A 16954-nucleotide genomic window follows, 5' to 3' on the forward strand; every position below is an offset into this window, starting at 1 on the left:
TAACCCCACGCATCAGTACAGGTTGGGGGCTGACCTCCTGGAGAGCAGCTCTGTGGAAAGGGACCTGGGAGTCCTGGTGGACAACAGGATGACCATGAGCCAGCAATGTGCCCTGGCAGCCAAGAGGGCCAATGGCATCCTGGGGTGCATCAAAAAGAGTGTGGCCAGCAGGTTGAGGGAGGTCATCCTCCCCCTCTACTCTGCCCTGGTGAGGCCTCATCTGGAGTACTGCATCCAGTTCTGGGCTCCCCAGTTCAAGAAAGACAGGGATCTGCTGGAGAGGGTCCAGCAAAGGGCTACGAAGATGATTAGGGGATTAGAACATTTTTCATATGAGGAAAGGCTGAGGAACTTGGGTCTCTTTAGTCTAGAGAAAAGAAGAATGAGGGGGGATCTTATTAATGCTTTCAAACACTTAAAGGGAGGATGCCAGAGGGAAGGGAGGAGTCTTTTTCCAGTGGTGCCCATTGATAGGACGAGGGGTAATGGGCACAAGCTTGAACATAGGAAGTTCCATCTTAACATGAGGAGGAACTTCTTCACTTTGAGGGTAGTGGAGCACTGGAACAGGCTGCCCAGAGAGGTGGTGGAGTCTCCCACTCTGGAGACATTCAAAACCCGCCTGGACGCTGTCCTGCACAACCTGTTGTAGGTGACCCTGCTCTGGCAGGGGGGTTGGACTAGATGATCTCCAGAGGTCCCTTCCAACCCTGACTATTCTGTGATTCTGTGATCATACCCTTCTGATTTGCTTGACCCTCCCGCTTTTCCCACTTTTTGCAAGAGTAAGTGACCTCAAGAGCCACAGAATACAAAAAGTGCTGTAGAGGCAGCCACACAAAATATTCCAGGAGAGCCTGGCGTATCTCGGGCTCTGACAGCCACTTCAGGAATAGCGTTTGTAAATGCTGGCAGGAACAGGGTGTGGTAAATAATTTCTGGAGATCTAAACAACGTGCTAGGGCCTTCACATCAGCTCTGCTACAGCGTCGCAAGAGTTAGGCAAGAGATTTAGGGTCCAAAAATTCGTGAGTCTGCATGGATCTAACATAATACATGTGACACAAGGACACTGCACAGGCTGAGCAGGTGCTGCCTGAGTAATAGAGGTTGCTCCTAAGGTCAACCTGTGCGTGTCTCACCAGTTTTGCAAAATGAGGTAGAAGTTCCTGAGTGGAGAACAAGAATTTACACCATGACAATAAATATACAATAAATCAATATCAAATGAAAGCTGTCCTCTTTCATTTTATTTTTATTTTTATTTTTATTTTCCAGTCTTAGAGGGGCATCTTAATAGCTTTGTTTGTGTTTTTGATTCCTCATATTATTGCTCTAATTAGTATGTAAAAGAAGGTGATTTATATATTTAGAATCAGCCGTTTAATTTTGGTAAGCTTTGGTAAGTTATCAAAAGTACTAAATTATATACACCAGGCACAGATACACATTTAAGAAATAACAGGAAAATTCTACCGTTCATGCAATCTCCCCCCATTTATTTCTGTTGCATGAAGAATGATTGAAGAACTGTTGTATCTCGCAGGGACTGACTACTTCCTGGAATGGCAACAGGTTACCGCTGTCACATCTCACCAGCCTCACAGACAGACAGACAGACGGCCCTGCTTTGGGACCCTCTCACAGCAGCCAGCCACCTTTCACTCAGAAGAGCATCGATCTTTGTAGATGCGCTTCTATGTCCTCTAGGCTCTTCAGCCAAAGCTCATCAAAGCTTTGATGTAAAATAAACTTTCTAAAGCTTTTCTTTTTTAAGTAAAAGCTCCTTCTTCCTATAAGTACACCTTCTTTCCTGAACAAGGGTCATCATTTCCAGTTAACTCATACTCTAGTACAGAATGCAGTGAGTCTGCCGGCTCCTCGCCCGCAGGCAGGCACCCACTGCTGGCCAAGGGCAGGACGCAGGCAGGAATTCTGGCAGCTCAAATACTGCAAGGCAAAAAACGCAGCACCAGGGCAGGGTGTGAAAGAACAGACTCGAGTTCAGCAGCGTGTGTGTGGTCCACTACGGTGGGGTTGTGCGGTGTGCTCCGGGGAGACCTGACGGTTGTAATTCTTGCTTTCCCCTACCTCTCAGCCAAACCTCTCTGAATACGTATGCATAGGAAATACTTTATTTTTTACTTTTTCATTGCAGGGATGCCAAGAAGGATTTTACCGTACCAACTCAGGAAAATGCTCTCCTTGCAACTGTAATGGTAATGCAAACAGATGCCTTGATGGATCTGGAATTTGTGTGGTAAGGAATTCCTGTCTTCTCTGCTGGTCCCTCACTGAACAACAGTACCATTTTTATTTTTTTTAATGATAACATGAACCCCTTCACCTTCTTTCACTCTTGCATGACGATTCACATGAAGGAAATATTTCCCAGGCAAACCCAAGAAACTACGGGCCATGGTTTGACTCTTCCATTAACACCAGTGCTCAATTTCAATGCACAGCAAAAGCGGTGTCTGTACCACAGGAGCTTTTTTGCTGAAGGGCAATCATAAGTAGGGCCAAGAACAATACATTAATAAGATTATATTGGCCAAATTTCATCCTCACTTACTTAAATTGTCTCTGTAGATTCAAAACACCTCCTGCATGCAGTATTTGTGAGAGTCAGTATGCTGGGGAAAATTTTTAGACCATCAGAAATACAGAAAGGGTTTTGTATACCCCTGGAGAAAAATGTATAAATTCAAACACATTTCATTCTCCCCTTTATGAATACAGTGCTGTATACCATATAAACAATTTACAATGGTGAGTGACCCGTGTGAGTGTACATACATATGTTATCCATAGTAATTCTGCCGCATGGCAGCCTCCTGCTGTGAAGGAACAACATGAGGAGGTTGAAATAATACACCAAGGGAAGAGCGTGTTGAACTCCGAGGCAGTATTACAATTTCCCTTACGTTCAGTCTCACTCAGTCTCAGTTCACAGAAAAAGCTGTGAGTTAGTTGATCACTACTCACTTTGCTCACCAGAGCAAAAATCAGTCCAGTAAAACTTACCCCAATTACTAGTGGGCAATCAGAGCAGTAATCTACTAAAAAAAAAGGATGGAAGGTAATTGTGTAATGTATCTGAACCACGTAGCAAGAGCTAGGCGCTGGGGTACTCTTTACAGGCTTGTAAAGCAGCAGTAGAGCCCAGAGCTCCTTGCTCTGCCATATGTTACTTTTGACAAGTCATAAACCTTTGCCCTCAGTTTCTCTCTTCACAAAATGGCCTGATAATAGTCACATACTTCGCATCGTTGCAGCCTCTATCAAGTTTTCAGTTATACAAACCCACAGAGCCATGCTCCATGGCGTATTTCCTACCATTTTTATTCCCATGAGAGGAAGACAGTGCAGCTGACAATTATTATGGCTTGGCCACTGTAGTGTGGCTGCTTTCTGCAGAACATGTATTGGCTTAGTGGTTTAATATGAAATTTTTAGAAGTCGTTTTACACTGCTGGGCATTCTCAGCTATTCTCTTTCACATGCACATGGCTTTTGCTCATGGGATGATTGTCCCCTTAGTGTCGTGTGACAATAATGACAAGAGGAAACTTCAGTGGAAGATGAGAACTAGAGAGAGAGCTTGACAAATGTTTGCTGCTGCTGACTCTGGTCATCTACTCCAGAGTTTCTGGAGTAGAATATATGAGGTAGGGAAGTGATTAGATCCTCAGTTTACAAACACAACAGAAGGCTTGCTTCCTATTTGCTACAAAAATAAGGCTGATGTCAATGGCTGGGGGAATAAAAGCAAACAAAACCAAACTTACTGTATCAGCAGGAAATAATCTGAAAGAGTATGTGCGTTCCTGACTGGCATTTCTCTGGGATACTAAACTCTCGGAATTGATCAGGTAATAAAGAACAAAACTAAGAGCTAAACTCCAGTTTACTGGTTGAGTTCAAATAAATCATTTGATGACTTATCTGAATGACTTAATAAGCCATTAAGCTCAGACCATTTACTTCTGACTAAAGAGGAACGGCGAAAAGACTTGAGTGAAAGGGGGAGGGAAAGAGCGTGGTGCAAGGAAAGAGCAGAATTAAAGGGGGCTTTGAAGGTTTGATAGCATCAAACAGAACCAGGTATGTCCATGGGGACTTCAATAACAGGACTTCCCTGAGGATTTGGAAATTTCCAGGGAAGATCAGGAGACTGATGAAATTGGTAAACTGCAAAAAGTGACTGAGAAAGCCTGGGAGAAGAAAAGCTTAGAGAAAGAAAGATGCAAGTTGTATTACAGCAGGAAGAAGCATGTTAGATGAATGGATGCAAGCAATTTGGGAAAAGGAGACTTGATGGTTGCTAATGGGATTTGTATTAGAATCAGCGGACAAAGCAGCCCTACCTAAGGACCGTTCTAGAGAAGTAGAGGAATGGATTTGGCCAAAGCGTGCTGGGGGCTGAGGCTGGGGCAGAAAGGAGTAGGTACCTATATGGCTGGGAGTTTCTGGAAAGAGATAGGACCACATGATATTGAAAGGTCACTACTTTCTCCTTCCTCAATTTTTTAGGCAAATTACTCCAATAATTCTTGCAGTGGTAACCACCACACCTGACAGTAAGACATAAGACTCTCTGCATTCAGTTAGTTTTTAATAGGCTGTTAAAAAAAAAAAAAAATAGAGAGAGATTCTGTATTTATCCCATATTATTATACTTGTCACCCTCCATTTCTATCAGTATAAACCTGCTATCTCCCTGCTTCTGAGGTGCAACAGTGTTCTAAAGGTTTATCACTTATGGACTCTCCACTAGCACCGCACAGTCATGGATGTTACAGAATGTCCTTAGCAGAAGATCTTTAGAAGAATTGACGTTGCCCAAAGCTAAAATTTTCTATGTCTACATGTTTACACACACAATGGAATGATTTAAACATGAAAAAATACCAACTTTTTTAAAGCTAACTCTGCTAACAATGATGGAAGATAACATGAAATTAATAATAACACTGTGTTCATTTGGTAGATAATTATTTTTTGTAGTTGAAGTAATAACTAAACTATAAGAACTCAATAAATGAAGAAGGCAGTATGAAAAAGAAAAAGTACTCTACTTCAAAGGGGATGAAATATAAGGGTCAGACTCCATACAGTGCTCTAAGACCATCATATTATGCAAATCCTCCAAATCAATTTGGCAAATGTAGTTCCCACAGCATACAAATTAATGACATTTTCATTGGCCTCTGCCCCAAATTTGAAATCAAATAAAATTAAACCCCTATTAACGATGCCTTAGGGTAAAATACTCACATCTTTAATTTCTGCTGACATAAGTATCTATCTTAGGGTTCTGTTTCAAAACTTCTCTCATCTTATTCATAGAGTGTAAATCAAATCCGCAAGTCTTTAAAAGGTTATTGAATGACACAATCAATGAATCAACAATCTCATTAAGTAACCAGACAGAGGAAGTTATTGCAGACAGAGCCTTTCTTGCATAGATGTCCACATAAAACTGGTGTAGAAATCAATAGTGTTGTCCTGTGATTAAAACTGAAGAGCCACTCACTCCATTTTTTTTAACATAGAAAATCACGCAAGTGTTAGAAGACAAACCAGCACAACGTAAACTCCGTTTATGATATGATACAATACAGATGTCAAATAATGCTTCATTTCAAAGACACTTGGTGATGCATGTAATGCTAGAAGAGAAAGAAACACCAATTCTTTGTACTGATTTTAGACTTTGGACTTTTAGCATAACCTTCTCAATCCTAGCTAAGAGAAGAAAATGAAATAACTTGTAGGACCCTCTAGCTTTTGATTTTGGAAACATGCATATATGAGATATTAACTGGGTGAAACTGTAACAGCTGCAAGTGGCAGTCTGCAGACAAAGTGGTATACATTTCTCCTGCATAAAGCGCTTCGGGTTTTACTGTTAATAAGATATGAAGGGAATGTTTTGCCTCCTTCACCATCCCCAGACCCTACTACTCCACCAGCAACCCACAGCTGGTGTATTTCTTTACAGCACCTCCATTGAGGGTTCAGACATGGGAGTGGGCTTCAAATGATTGACAGTTGAGCAGAATGTCAGAGCAGCTGTGATGGTCAGCTCTGAAATGGGTGTTATATGGAGGTGAAACAGCTTGTCTAAAGCAATGAGCTCTGATACCATACACAAGTAGTATAATGGGCAGGGCTTTACCATAATAAAAAATTTGATTGCATACACTAGGGGAGGAAGTCGCTTGAGGTGACTGCAATGTACTATGGCAATGACTCCAGAACACAATAAAATGGATTGGAAGGTTGAAAGGAATTAAAAATTACAAAGTTGGACATCCAGACAAAATTTTGGACTGAGTAATCGGCGTCCTTTCTGATGTTTCTACTGTTAATGGAGGTTAGATCTTCATAAATACATGAAAACACATGGAGCAGAAGCAACAAGTCTGCAGAGAGCACTATAGCAGAAGGTTGATGTCCACCTAAAAATCCCTAAGTGTTATCAACTCAGTCCCGTATATTTGATCAATATGTATATGAGGCACACACAGATTACGCATAAATAAATAAATAAATAAATAAGACCTTTTTGGAACAAGACAGATCAAAGGATCATAACAGTGGAGAGGATAAATTCGCTGGTATCCTTTCCAGCCTTTTATGGAATTTTTTACAATAGGGCGTATTGTCGTGTAACTGATTTGTGTTTAAGCGTTTGGGTTTACAGCTGAGTGGAAAGGTTGGAACGGATTTGGCAGTTCTGCCCCAGAGGATAATATGTTCCACATGATTGCCAAGGCAGGTCTGGAGAATCGCCAGTGGCTCTACAACCATCCATCAAGCACGAGCAAAAAGCAGCAGGGAGCTAGCAAAACTCTCCAGCTTATTAGGTACTTCTGGCTTCACAAAAAGCCTTGCAGCTTACAGCTCACTGTTTCTTTCTATAAAGATGAACTACATCTATCTATAGATAGATGACCCTTATAGATCTATAGACCTTGGTGATATATGTTTGGAAAGCCAACCAGAACTACAACAGGCTGGTGCTGAAATGCAGCCCTTCTCTTCTCCAGTGTTTTGGTACGCAGTAGTTGTCAAAAGCATTAGCGTTAATGGTCTCAGTGCCTCGGCTGTAGACATTTCTCTCCCTCTTAGCTATGTTTTAACTTAGCAGTTGTTGTCCTAACTGTTCTACTATCAAAAACTGGCAACATGCGGCCACTCCGTTTCCATTCCCTGCGCAGCTGGTACAAGAGGCATGTAGGAAGTCAGGCCAAGACTGCGAGGAAGGGCTGCCGTTGCTCTCACGCCTGCTCAGCCGCATTTCCCACAGTAAGCTAAGACAAGTGGTGCCCTGAGAAAGTAGAGGGCCAGGTGGTTCTGGCAAAACATCAACTCCCACATCACTCGTTCATAAAGGACAAGTTCTACAAACTAAAACTCTGACACAGAGGGGTTGTGTTGACCCAAACTGGATCAGGAACTGAGTTTTGTTGCTCTTCTCATTATTCTAGGTTGGCGGTTGTCTTTATTTTAGAAAAAGTTGCACAATACTTAGTGGGTATTTTTAGTGCCTCATCTCCTTCTTCCATAAGGAATTCTTTTCAGATAATACTACTGCATGTCATCTACAGTGGCTGGAGAGAAAAGTCTTGAAATCATAAACCTTAAAGATGAAAAAGTTAAAACATGTAAATCTCCTGGCTTTCAAGTCATTACGCTGAAGTACTTTTTTTACTAGGAGTATTTTGGGACAGCAATAGGTTTTGGCATGCTGGCATGGGCAATGCTACACAGTTCTGTAATCTCAGATAGGAGGGCATCTCGCAGATTTGAGGAGGTCTAAATCTACATCCAGATATTATACCTCACGCCAATCTCTACAGGCCCAGCAATAAATACAGACAGAATGCACAGCAATGTAAACCACTTGCACCTCTTTACCTATATAATTTATTTATTTTTGTGCAATCTTTCTGCATAAACAATTGTTACAAGACTATCTCTCAGGAGAACAATAAATAAGGGGAAAAAAACCACAGTTCCTGCTATATTGTAAGAAAGACAGGTTTCAGCTGCAAAGTAATATTCAGAATTCTTAACCAGGGTCTAAGGACACTTGCAGATTTCACAGACAATATTTCAGATCCTAGGATTTCTGAGGGTTTTTTGTTGTACTAACTTCACTAGAAGCAGGGCTGGGTATTCTTTTTTTTTTTTTTGCCCTGGAGAATCCCCACACCACTGAGCATTAGGTGCCTAACACAGGCGCTCTGCATCACTCTGTGGCATGTCCTGTCTTTCTCCTTTAATTCTAGAGGGCAGACAGAAAACCAGTCTGCTACCTTAGTTTCCCAAGGAGGAGGTCCAGCCTGCCTAAATAGCACTACGTGTTAGCCATACAATGAAATAATCTGTCTAAAATAACTGCCCAAATGGCACATTTAATGAAGCTGGTGCCTTTGAAAACCATTAGAAGGAGCTCTTCTCACTTAAGTTCAGGTTCCTAAATTAAGGTAGGGCAGACTCCCACCTCTTAGATTCCCAGCTATATTCATTTACTGAAAAGCATGTTTGTTTGTTTGTTTGTTTTTTGCTGGGAAACCTGCTCTAGTACCATTTGTGTCCCCATACAAAGTGGTTCCAGCTTTACTTTCCAAGCAGATGAGTGCAGGAGCTCAGTACTGACAACCATTCCCGAGTATCCCCCTCCCCTCCCCCCAGCCCCTTTTCATGTACTTTTCATGTGTGTAAAGTATAGACAGTTACAGTAAGGAACAGGTAGATATGGTCACCCTGATTGATGGTACTCAGTGAGAGCAGAGTAGTAGGACCAGCTAAGGCTAACATAGGACAATACACTCCAGCCGCTCTCTCATCTGACAAGCTCCTGCTGGTGTACCAACGGATGAATGATTATATGCTGTATCCTCGTATAGAAGCTTTTAGAAGCCAGGCTGCTATTACACTGGATTACTTCCTCTGAAGCTGAAGTGTCCATGAAGAAGAGACACCTCTGCCTTGACTTTTGCTTTATGAAAAAAAAGGTTGTATTAACATGGGCATACGGAAATAATTTAGCTTAGAATTTTCACATACTGTAATTTAAAACATAGTTTACCAGAAGTACAGTATTATAACACCTAGTCGCAATATTTCTAACTGCATGGTTGTATCTGTTTTCGTGACCTTTACCATGTCTCACTTTGTTCTGTAAAAAGACAGGCAGCAATTTTCTGCTAGCTTCAGTGTTTGATGTCCTCAGATACACATCGCTGAGTATTTCTAGAGATTTTTATTTCAGTCTTCCTTATTTTTCAAAGGAAACTGAAACAAAAACTATACTGAGGTTCTTTTTTTGAAAAAGTAGACACCAATATCAGTAAAGGTTTCTGCAATTTTGTGAGTACATTTGAACAAACCACTGAGACAGGTAAGGCTGGGAACAATCACATCCGATTTACATCATGAACCGTAAATGATGCCTTTCATTCTAAAGCGTGTATGAATACCGGGATCAAGAGTAGCCCTTGGAACTCCTACAGCAAAGCACTTCTTTAAAATCCAATTTCACAAAAATTGCCATAAATGGAATTCCATTTTTTTCCTTACCATTACTTTTCCATCAAAGGTGATCCATTCAGGAGCAAAACACTTTTCTCAAGCTACCAAAGCAGTGCCACCCAGCACTGAGAATCACCCACGAGCAACAGGGAGGGTATCCTCTCTGCTTTCAGAGATGTCTCACAGGCTTACTGCAGTCAGGAGTTTTGTTGGAGACGCAAGTTGATGGAACATAAAATATAAGGACACTTTTTTTTTATCACTGTAAAAATATGATTCTAAATACCCACAGGAGTTCTGACTTGTTAAATAAGATAAAGCCACTTTTACATAATCACTAACCAGAGAAAAAACTACAAAAGTGCCTCAAGCGCTCAGCTAACATGGTCTTTGGGGTAAAAGGGCCTTTTAGCACTTCTCTTTGGTTTAGAAGATGAAAAACACTGCAGATTTAAAGAGCAACATCAGCTCCCCTGCTGCCCTGCTCTGTTCATCACAATAGTATCTGAGCTTTGGAAACCAATAACGGATTTATTCTGATAATAACCACATGTTTGGAGAGCTGAGGACAAGAGAGGTGAATTGCTCAGAGCACAAACGAAGAGCGTGATGACGGCTACAACTGAATGCAGCCCACCTGAGGTCTCCGCCAGCGCTTCAGACACAGGATTGCTCTTTCTTTTTGAGTGCTCAGTGCCACGCTCTCATCTCTCTCTTGTGGTACATTAAAATCACTTTTTCTTTGAATAATGACAAATGCAAACTATTTTTAAAACTGTGATAGCCTTCCAGTGCCTGCCAGCTCACACCGTGTGCCTCCCAGTTAGTGCACTCTTGCTAGAGAGGAGTGCGAGATCTGGACATCTCCCAGGCAGCTGCCCACCACCCTGACCTCATTTGCTCTCAGCTTCTGTGCTCTCATCAAGTTTCCTTCCTCCTCCTGTTCCTTGTAGTCAAGCTTTCTGTATTTTAGACTCTTTTTAAAAGTTAAAAAAATATCTGGTTTCCTGTATACTAAATAGTCTCTTCTTTACAGCAAATATTATTATGAAAAAACACATTTAGCTCTACAACTATTGGTGTTTAATCTATTTAAAGATCCATGGCAAAAGAAATGGACTTTTTTTCATTTCCTTATCATATTCTACCTGCTGCAGAGTTCTTTGGCCAAATCACAGCTTTATAGAAATAAGCAATTGCTGTGCAATAGGTTCTGTATGACTATTAAAAAAACGCAGCAACATAAGCAAAGTCTTTGAGAATCAAAAAGGATTTGAACTAAATTAATGAGTCCTAACTGAAGGCTTTAATGGGATTCAAATGAGGAATATTGGCTAAAAAACATCAGATATGTTTTCACAAGGGTGAGTGTCCTTTACTGAAATTACACTTTTCAATTTAGATTGATGATATCTGGACACAGACTTAGTAAAAAAAAAAAAAAAAAAAAAAAAAAAAACACAAACCCAAAACATCTATGTTGCCAGGGCAAAATTCTGCCACTAAATCAAAGTTACAATACTCTACAATACTCGGATACAAAACACATTTAGCAATGCCTATGCAAGGGAAACTTGACTATTTGTTTTCATTAAACCTCTTCCCTAATCATAGAATTATAGAATGGTTTAGGTTGGAAAGGACCTTAAGTTCCAACCTCTCACTAGACCAGGTTGCCCAAGGCCACATCCAGCCTGGCCTTGAACACCTCCAGGGATGGGGCCTCAACAACCTCTCTGGGCAACCTGTTCCAGTGCCTTACCACCCTCAAAGTGAAAAACTTCTTCCTAATGTTCAATCTGAACCTGCCCTCTTCTAGTTTAAAGCCATTCCCCCTCATCCTGTCGCTACATGCCCTAGTAACAAGTCCTTCCCCAGCTCTCCTGTAGGCCCCCTTTAGGTACTGGAAGGCCGCAATAAGATCTTCTCAGAGCCTTCTCTTCTCCAGGCTGAACAGCCCCAACTCTTTCAGCCTCTCCTCATAGGAGAGGTGCTCCAGCCCTCAGATCATCCTCGTGGCTCTCCTCTGGACACGCTCCAGCAGGTCCGTGTCCTTCTTATGTTGGGGACTCCAGAGCTGGATGCAGTACTCCAGGTGGGGTCTCACGAGAGTGGAGTAGAGGGGCAGAATCACCTCCTTTGACCTGCTGGCCACACTTCTTCTGATGCAGCCCAGGATACAGTTGGCCTTCTGGGCTGCGATCACACACTGCTGGCTCACGTCGAGCTTCTCATTGATCAACACCCCCACGTCTTTCTCCACAGGGCTGCTCTCCAGCCATTCCCCGCCGAGCCTGTATTTGTGCTTGGGATTGCCCTGGCCCAGGTGTAGGACCTTGCACTTGGCCTTGTTGAACTGCATGAGGTTGTCTTGGGCCCACCTCTCCAGCCTGTCCAGGTCCCTCTGGATGGCATCCCTCCCCTCCTGCGTGTCTACCTCGACGAAGAGCTTGGTATCATTGGCAAACTTGCTGATGATCTCATTCCTCTCTCCTCATACTCTTTTCTTCAAAGAACACACCATGGTTGGAGTAGAAAGTGAGTTTCAAATCTGCAGGGACTGGTTCAGATGAAAAATCAGTAAGCTGAGCTCATGGACCCCCAGGCTGGCGCTGCTGAAGAAGCTCTGACTGCAGAAAGGCCAACGTGCCCCTTGCCCTATGCAGGGGACCTCCCTCCTGCTGCGAGTGCTCCTGAAATCCCACACCCAGCTTCCCTGTTATTCCAGGGACTGCCAGCTGCTGACAGCACAGCAGCTTCTGTGATGGCATTAAATGACAACTGGAGAATTAACTGGGGCACCAGCAGTCATTTCCTGGCACCTGTGCCAACTCTGAACATAGCAGAAGAAGAAGTCCCCTGCAGCACCCGACCAAAGGTCTCTGCAGCCCACATTGGGTCTCCAGCAGTGGTGTAAGAGATGGTGTTTGGGGAGGGCACCTAGCCTGGCCCATTTCTGAAGTCTCTGTTTCATACTCCAGCAGCACATGAATCCTTTCCGAATCCATTTATGAATCTGTGGCCCATTAATTTCTCTAGGAAAACCCTTTTTGCCCCTGCAAATACTGTCACCTCCTGGCAGCAGGTTACAGAAGTTTCTCACCTTTTGTGTAGAGAAGTACCTTTTCAAGTCAGTGCCCCTCAGCTCTTGTATTGCAGGATTCAGGTGAACTATTGTCCTGCCTTCAGCTTATTTACCAACTTTGTAATTTTACATAACCCAAACACACCCTGCTGTCAGCCTTCCTCTCCCAGCTGAGCAGCCCTACCATTTTTCATCTCTGTTCGTAAGACACTGGTGACTACTGAACAAAACAGGTCTCAGCACCGGTGGTCCAAATAGTGAGTCTTCCCCACTCTGAAAAGTGACCATTACACGCTACCCCTTGCTTTCTAGCCTTATCAGCTTGCTGTTCGTAAAAGAAATTTTCTTCAACTCCCCTGAAAACTTAGTTGGCTTTTTTGAAAGTCCAGATACGTTATGTCCTCTGGTTCCCCTTCATACACTTGCTTATTTGCACCATTATACAGCAGGTATATCAGGTGATGCTTAGTCATGTACTTAGGGATCTTCTTCTTTACTATAGACACTGTCATCTTACCAGGGACGGAAACCATATCCATCAGTCTGCAGTTTCCATGATCACAGAATCATAGAATGGTTTAGGTCAGAAGAGACCTTGAAGATCATCGAGTTCCCACCCCCCTGCCATGGCCAGGGACACCTACCACTAGACCAGGTTGCTCAAAACCCCATCCAGCCTGGTCTTGAACACTTCCAGGGATGGGGCATCCACAACTTCCCTGGGCAACCTGTTCCAGTGTCTCACCACCCTCAGAGTGAAAAATTTCTTCCCAATATCTAATCTAAATCTCCCTTCTTCCAGTTTGAAGCCATTACCCCTCATCCTATCACTACATGCCCCTGTAAAAAGCCCCTCTCCAGCTTTCATGTAGGTGCCCTTCATATACCAGAAAGTTGCTATAAGGTCTCCCCAGAGCCTTCTCTTCTCCAGGCTGAACAACCGCAACTCTCTCAGCCAGTCATCATAGGAGAGGTGCTCCAGCTCTCTGATCATCTTTGTGGCCCTCCTTTGGGGCCTCCACTATTTGTAGGTCAGAAGAGGAAAGAACCAAGCACACAAACCCAAAAACCACAGCAAATATGCACTACAGAGTAGTTCTCCACATATTTCTGCCACAGAGCTGACTCCTTGCTGCCTCAAGCCTTGCATAGTTGTTTGTATCTGTACTGTAATGGTACAAAGTGGTGTAATTGGAGAGTTCTGAGCCACGGACATTGCAAAATTCATTGCGCAGTTGCAAGAAAGAAAAGCAGTTCTGCAGCCTTCCTACTCTTTTGAAGTAATTTGATGAGAGAGCTAGAATTTGGTGGGTTGTGGTTTTTTGATGACAACTTCTGGGTATTTTGCTGAAGTAGAAAGGGGGACAGGAGTCTGCAGGAGTCCTGCAATGCGCAGGAGCACTGTTCATGCACTCTGCGCCAGTCACTCACCACTTTGCCATGTGCCACGGGATGAGCCCACATAACCTGTGGCACCTAAGTGTGTCCATTTGTAAATCGAAAGCTGTAACAATTCTACTTAAGCTTGCAGGACTTACAGATTCTATTTAGAATTGTTTACACCAAATGGTGACATCTTTTTGTGATTGAAAATATTATTGAGAGGCACAATTCCGTACCTAGCATCATGAAATATTTTGGAACAAATATTCCATATGAATTACCGCAGCTTGATTTACTTCCATGGAGCCCCAACAATATCAACTGGTGGCCAATTTGCCTCTGCATGAGGAAACATATTTCTTCACAAACATTAAACTCTGGAGATGAAACTTACTTATAAAGTGAGTGACATTTTGCACAGTTGCTCTGTATTTTATAGAAAGGACCCTTTGGGAAGACTCCTGCTTCTTCCCTCCATTAAGTGGACCTCCTTTAAGGCTGAGAACGAGGTGTGGTGATAACACATCCCTTCATGCTGTAACACTTTTCATCTCAGGAGAAAAACGTCAGAGCCACTCGTGGATTAGCCACCATTTGCAGGCAGATTCCCCCGGTGCTCTTTTCCAGTCATCAAGTCCAAGAAGCAGCCTGGCTCAAACCTGTAGCTAGGCTGAAATTTGTCAAGAGTACTTACCATCAGATATTTTTCATTTTGTTTTGGTGTTAGTAAAAGGGATTGTTTCCTGCTGGCACATGCAATTCAAAACAGGGCTGATGGCTACACCTGAGTGCCCCGACATCTCTGACAACAGGCAGTGCTGCTTCTGCTCCAGCACTTGGCAGGCACGTGTGTCTTTTTTGTCCTGTACCGCACCTTGCCAACACTCGCTGGCTGGCCAGTGTAATCATTTATAGCATTTTTAGTTGCAGCAGTGCTAGCTGGTTTGGCTGTGTCTGTCAGTGCCTTGAAGGGTCGGGGTCTGGCATCAGCCCCTATTCTGCTTGGCCGGATCTTCAGCTAACTGATTTTTTTTTCCGCATTAGGCAGCACCTCTGTTTAACTTTCACCACTCTCTCTCTCTCTTCCCACTGAAGGACTGCCAGAGAAACACAACAGGACAGCACTGCGAGCAATGTCCGGATGGCTTCATTGGTGATGCTGTCAGAGGAGTGCCCACATTCTGTCAGCCCTGCCCCTGCCCCCTGCCAGCACTTGCCAAGTACGTAAAGAGTGTTTGCTCCTCTTCGATTTGGGTTGGCTTCGGTCCTTTCCAAGGTGGGGTCAATGTCCTTTCCTGAACGCAGGAGACAAAGGCTGCTGCCCTTGCCAACCAGGGGAAAATAAGAGGACTTCCAGCTGCTCGCGTTTATCACCAACCACAGGAAACAGCATTTCATTTAGGAGGTGTAAAATATCCTTAAGTGCCCATGTCAGTTCTTACCAAGAGGGAGGGGAAAATATTTAAGTAAATTCAAGTTCGCCCTCTTTTATGTAGGAGTGATTACTCAGCTGTCTGTTTACTTTTAAGAATCCCTTAAAGACCAGTTCCTTGGGAACTGGTCACATCAGGGATGTATGTGACTGAGAGACAGACAGACAGACTGAAAGATCAATCGATGACCTCTGGAGGGTAAAACCAACCACAAAAAAGCATGGCCTGGCAGTCTCCTGAGTCAACAGCACCTGGATCTGGTTAGTACAGTAGCAGTTAAAGGGAAAGGGCTGGAGGACCCTGTGACAGGTACAGTGCCCCTTCAGCCGATGCCCAGCTACCTTTGGGTAAGAAAGCCTGAAGCCTGGCCGAAAACCAAGACCGAGCCAAAGAGCTCCAGCTGTTATCCACCTTGTACCTTCAGAAGAAACAAATAACTGCAAACCATAACCAGCTATTAGAAACTCTTAGTAGGTACATCAGTAATGCAGATGTCCATGCTCTGGGAGAGAGGCATCTATGCAAATCCCACTACAGTGCACAGAGGAGATGCTAGTAAATACTTGCCAATGGGTTGAAGCTATTTTTTAGCGAGTTACATACTCCCCTTGTGTTGTTTCCCATTTTGCTTTCAGCCGGGCTTCTCAGCAAAGGGGAATTTCCTCACTGTATTTGTTTGCTGTTGCTATAGGATTTCTCATACAGCCTTAAGGTGGGATGAGCTGCGTTTTGCTCAGCTGCTCAGTGGCACAGGCTCAAAATGGCAACGGAGCAAAATCACTCGGCCAAACTCCCGCAGATCACCTCTTGGCTTTCGCAGTGAGCTGCAGACATGTGAGGAGGGCCGTGGGGTGGAGAACAGCTATTGTTGAAAAACTGCAGCTTTGCCTGGATTAGAGACAAAATCCTCCAGAGACAGGGGGAGAACCTGGCTCTGCTCACATATAGAAAGGTTTAGGAGTGAGCGAGCTCGCAGACGAAGCAGACCGCTTCTTCCCCTTTCAGTAGCGCCTGTGATGCCAGAAATAGTACAAGTAAAACAGTCGGAAGCAGTGCTTTTTCCTTAGCAAATGAAAGTAATTTCTTTTTTTTAACCTGTTGGGCACAGAGCAGCCACTTTGGTGTAAGGAGCAGCTCGCTCAACCACAACCGGGGCTGCACGTGCCTGAGGCACTACTGCATCATGAGACCCAGTCTCTACCAAGCACAGCCCATCAAGCAAACGTCTAGGCTGTCCTCCCTACGGTGCAATTTGACAGCCCCTGGCTGTGCCTGCATTCACCGAGTCCTACAGCCCACCGGGCTCTGCAGCAGTGTCCCCCAACCGCAGGGAGCCAGCTGGCCCACCAGGCCAGCAACAGGACCAGCAGGGACCTCAGCTATAGGCTGCCTCCACCAGTGCTATGAGAAAAGGGCGCTGAGGCCAAGGAGCATTCTCTGCTTCAACACGCTCCTCAGCCCTTCTGCTAGGGACACACACCTCTGCTATTACAAACTACTGGAG

At 43.8% G+C, this 16954-nt stretch overlaps 1 protein-coding gene across 1 annotated transcript in view; it reads left to right on the forward strand.

The window, feature by feature from the left end:
• The window catches only part of LAMA4 (laminin subunit alpha 4), a 109103-nt gene that overhangs the window by 22240 nt on the left and 69909 nt on the right, over positions 1-16954 (forward strand). Inside the window, exons 2-3 of the mRNA XM_082481814.1 lie at positions 2159-2260; positions 15113-15237. Of these exons, the coding sequence (XP_082337940.1) occupies positions 2159-2260; positions 15113-15237 (227 nt within the window). The remainder of the gene's footprint in view (positions 1-2158; positions 2261-15112; positions 15238-16954) is intronic.

The sequence above is a fragment of the Vanellus vanellus genome, assembly GCF_965231255.1.
Source record: "Vanellus vanellus genome assembly, chromosome: 3".
In the NCBI taxonomy this organism is placed as follows: domain Eukaryota; kingdom Metazoa; phylum Chordata; class Aves; order Charadriiformes; family Charadriidae; genus Vanellus; species Vanellus vanellus.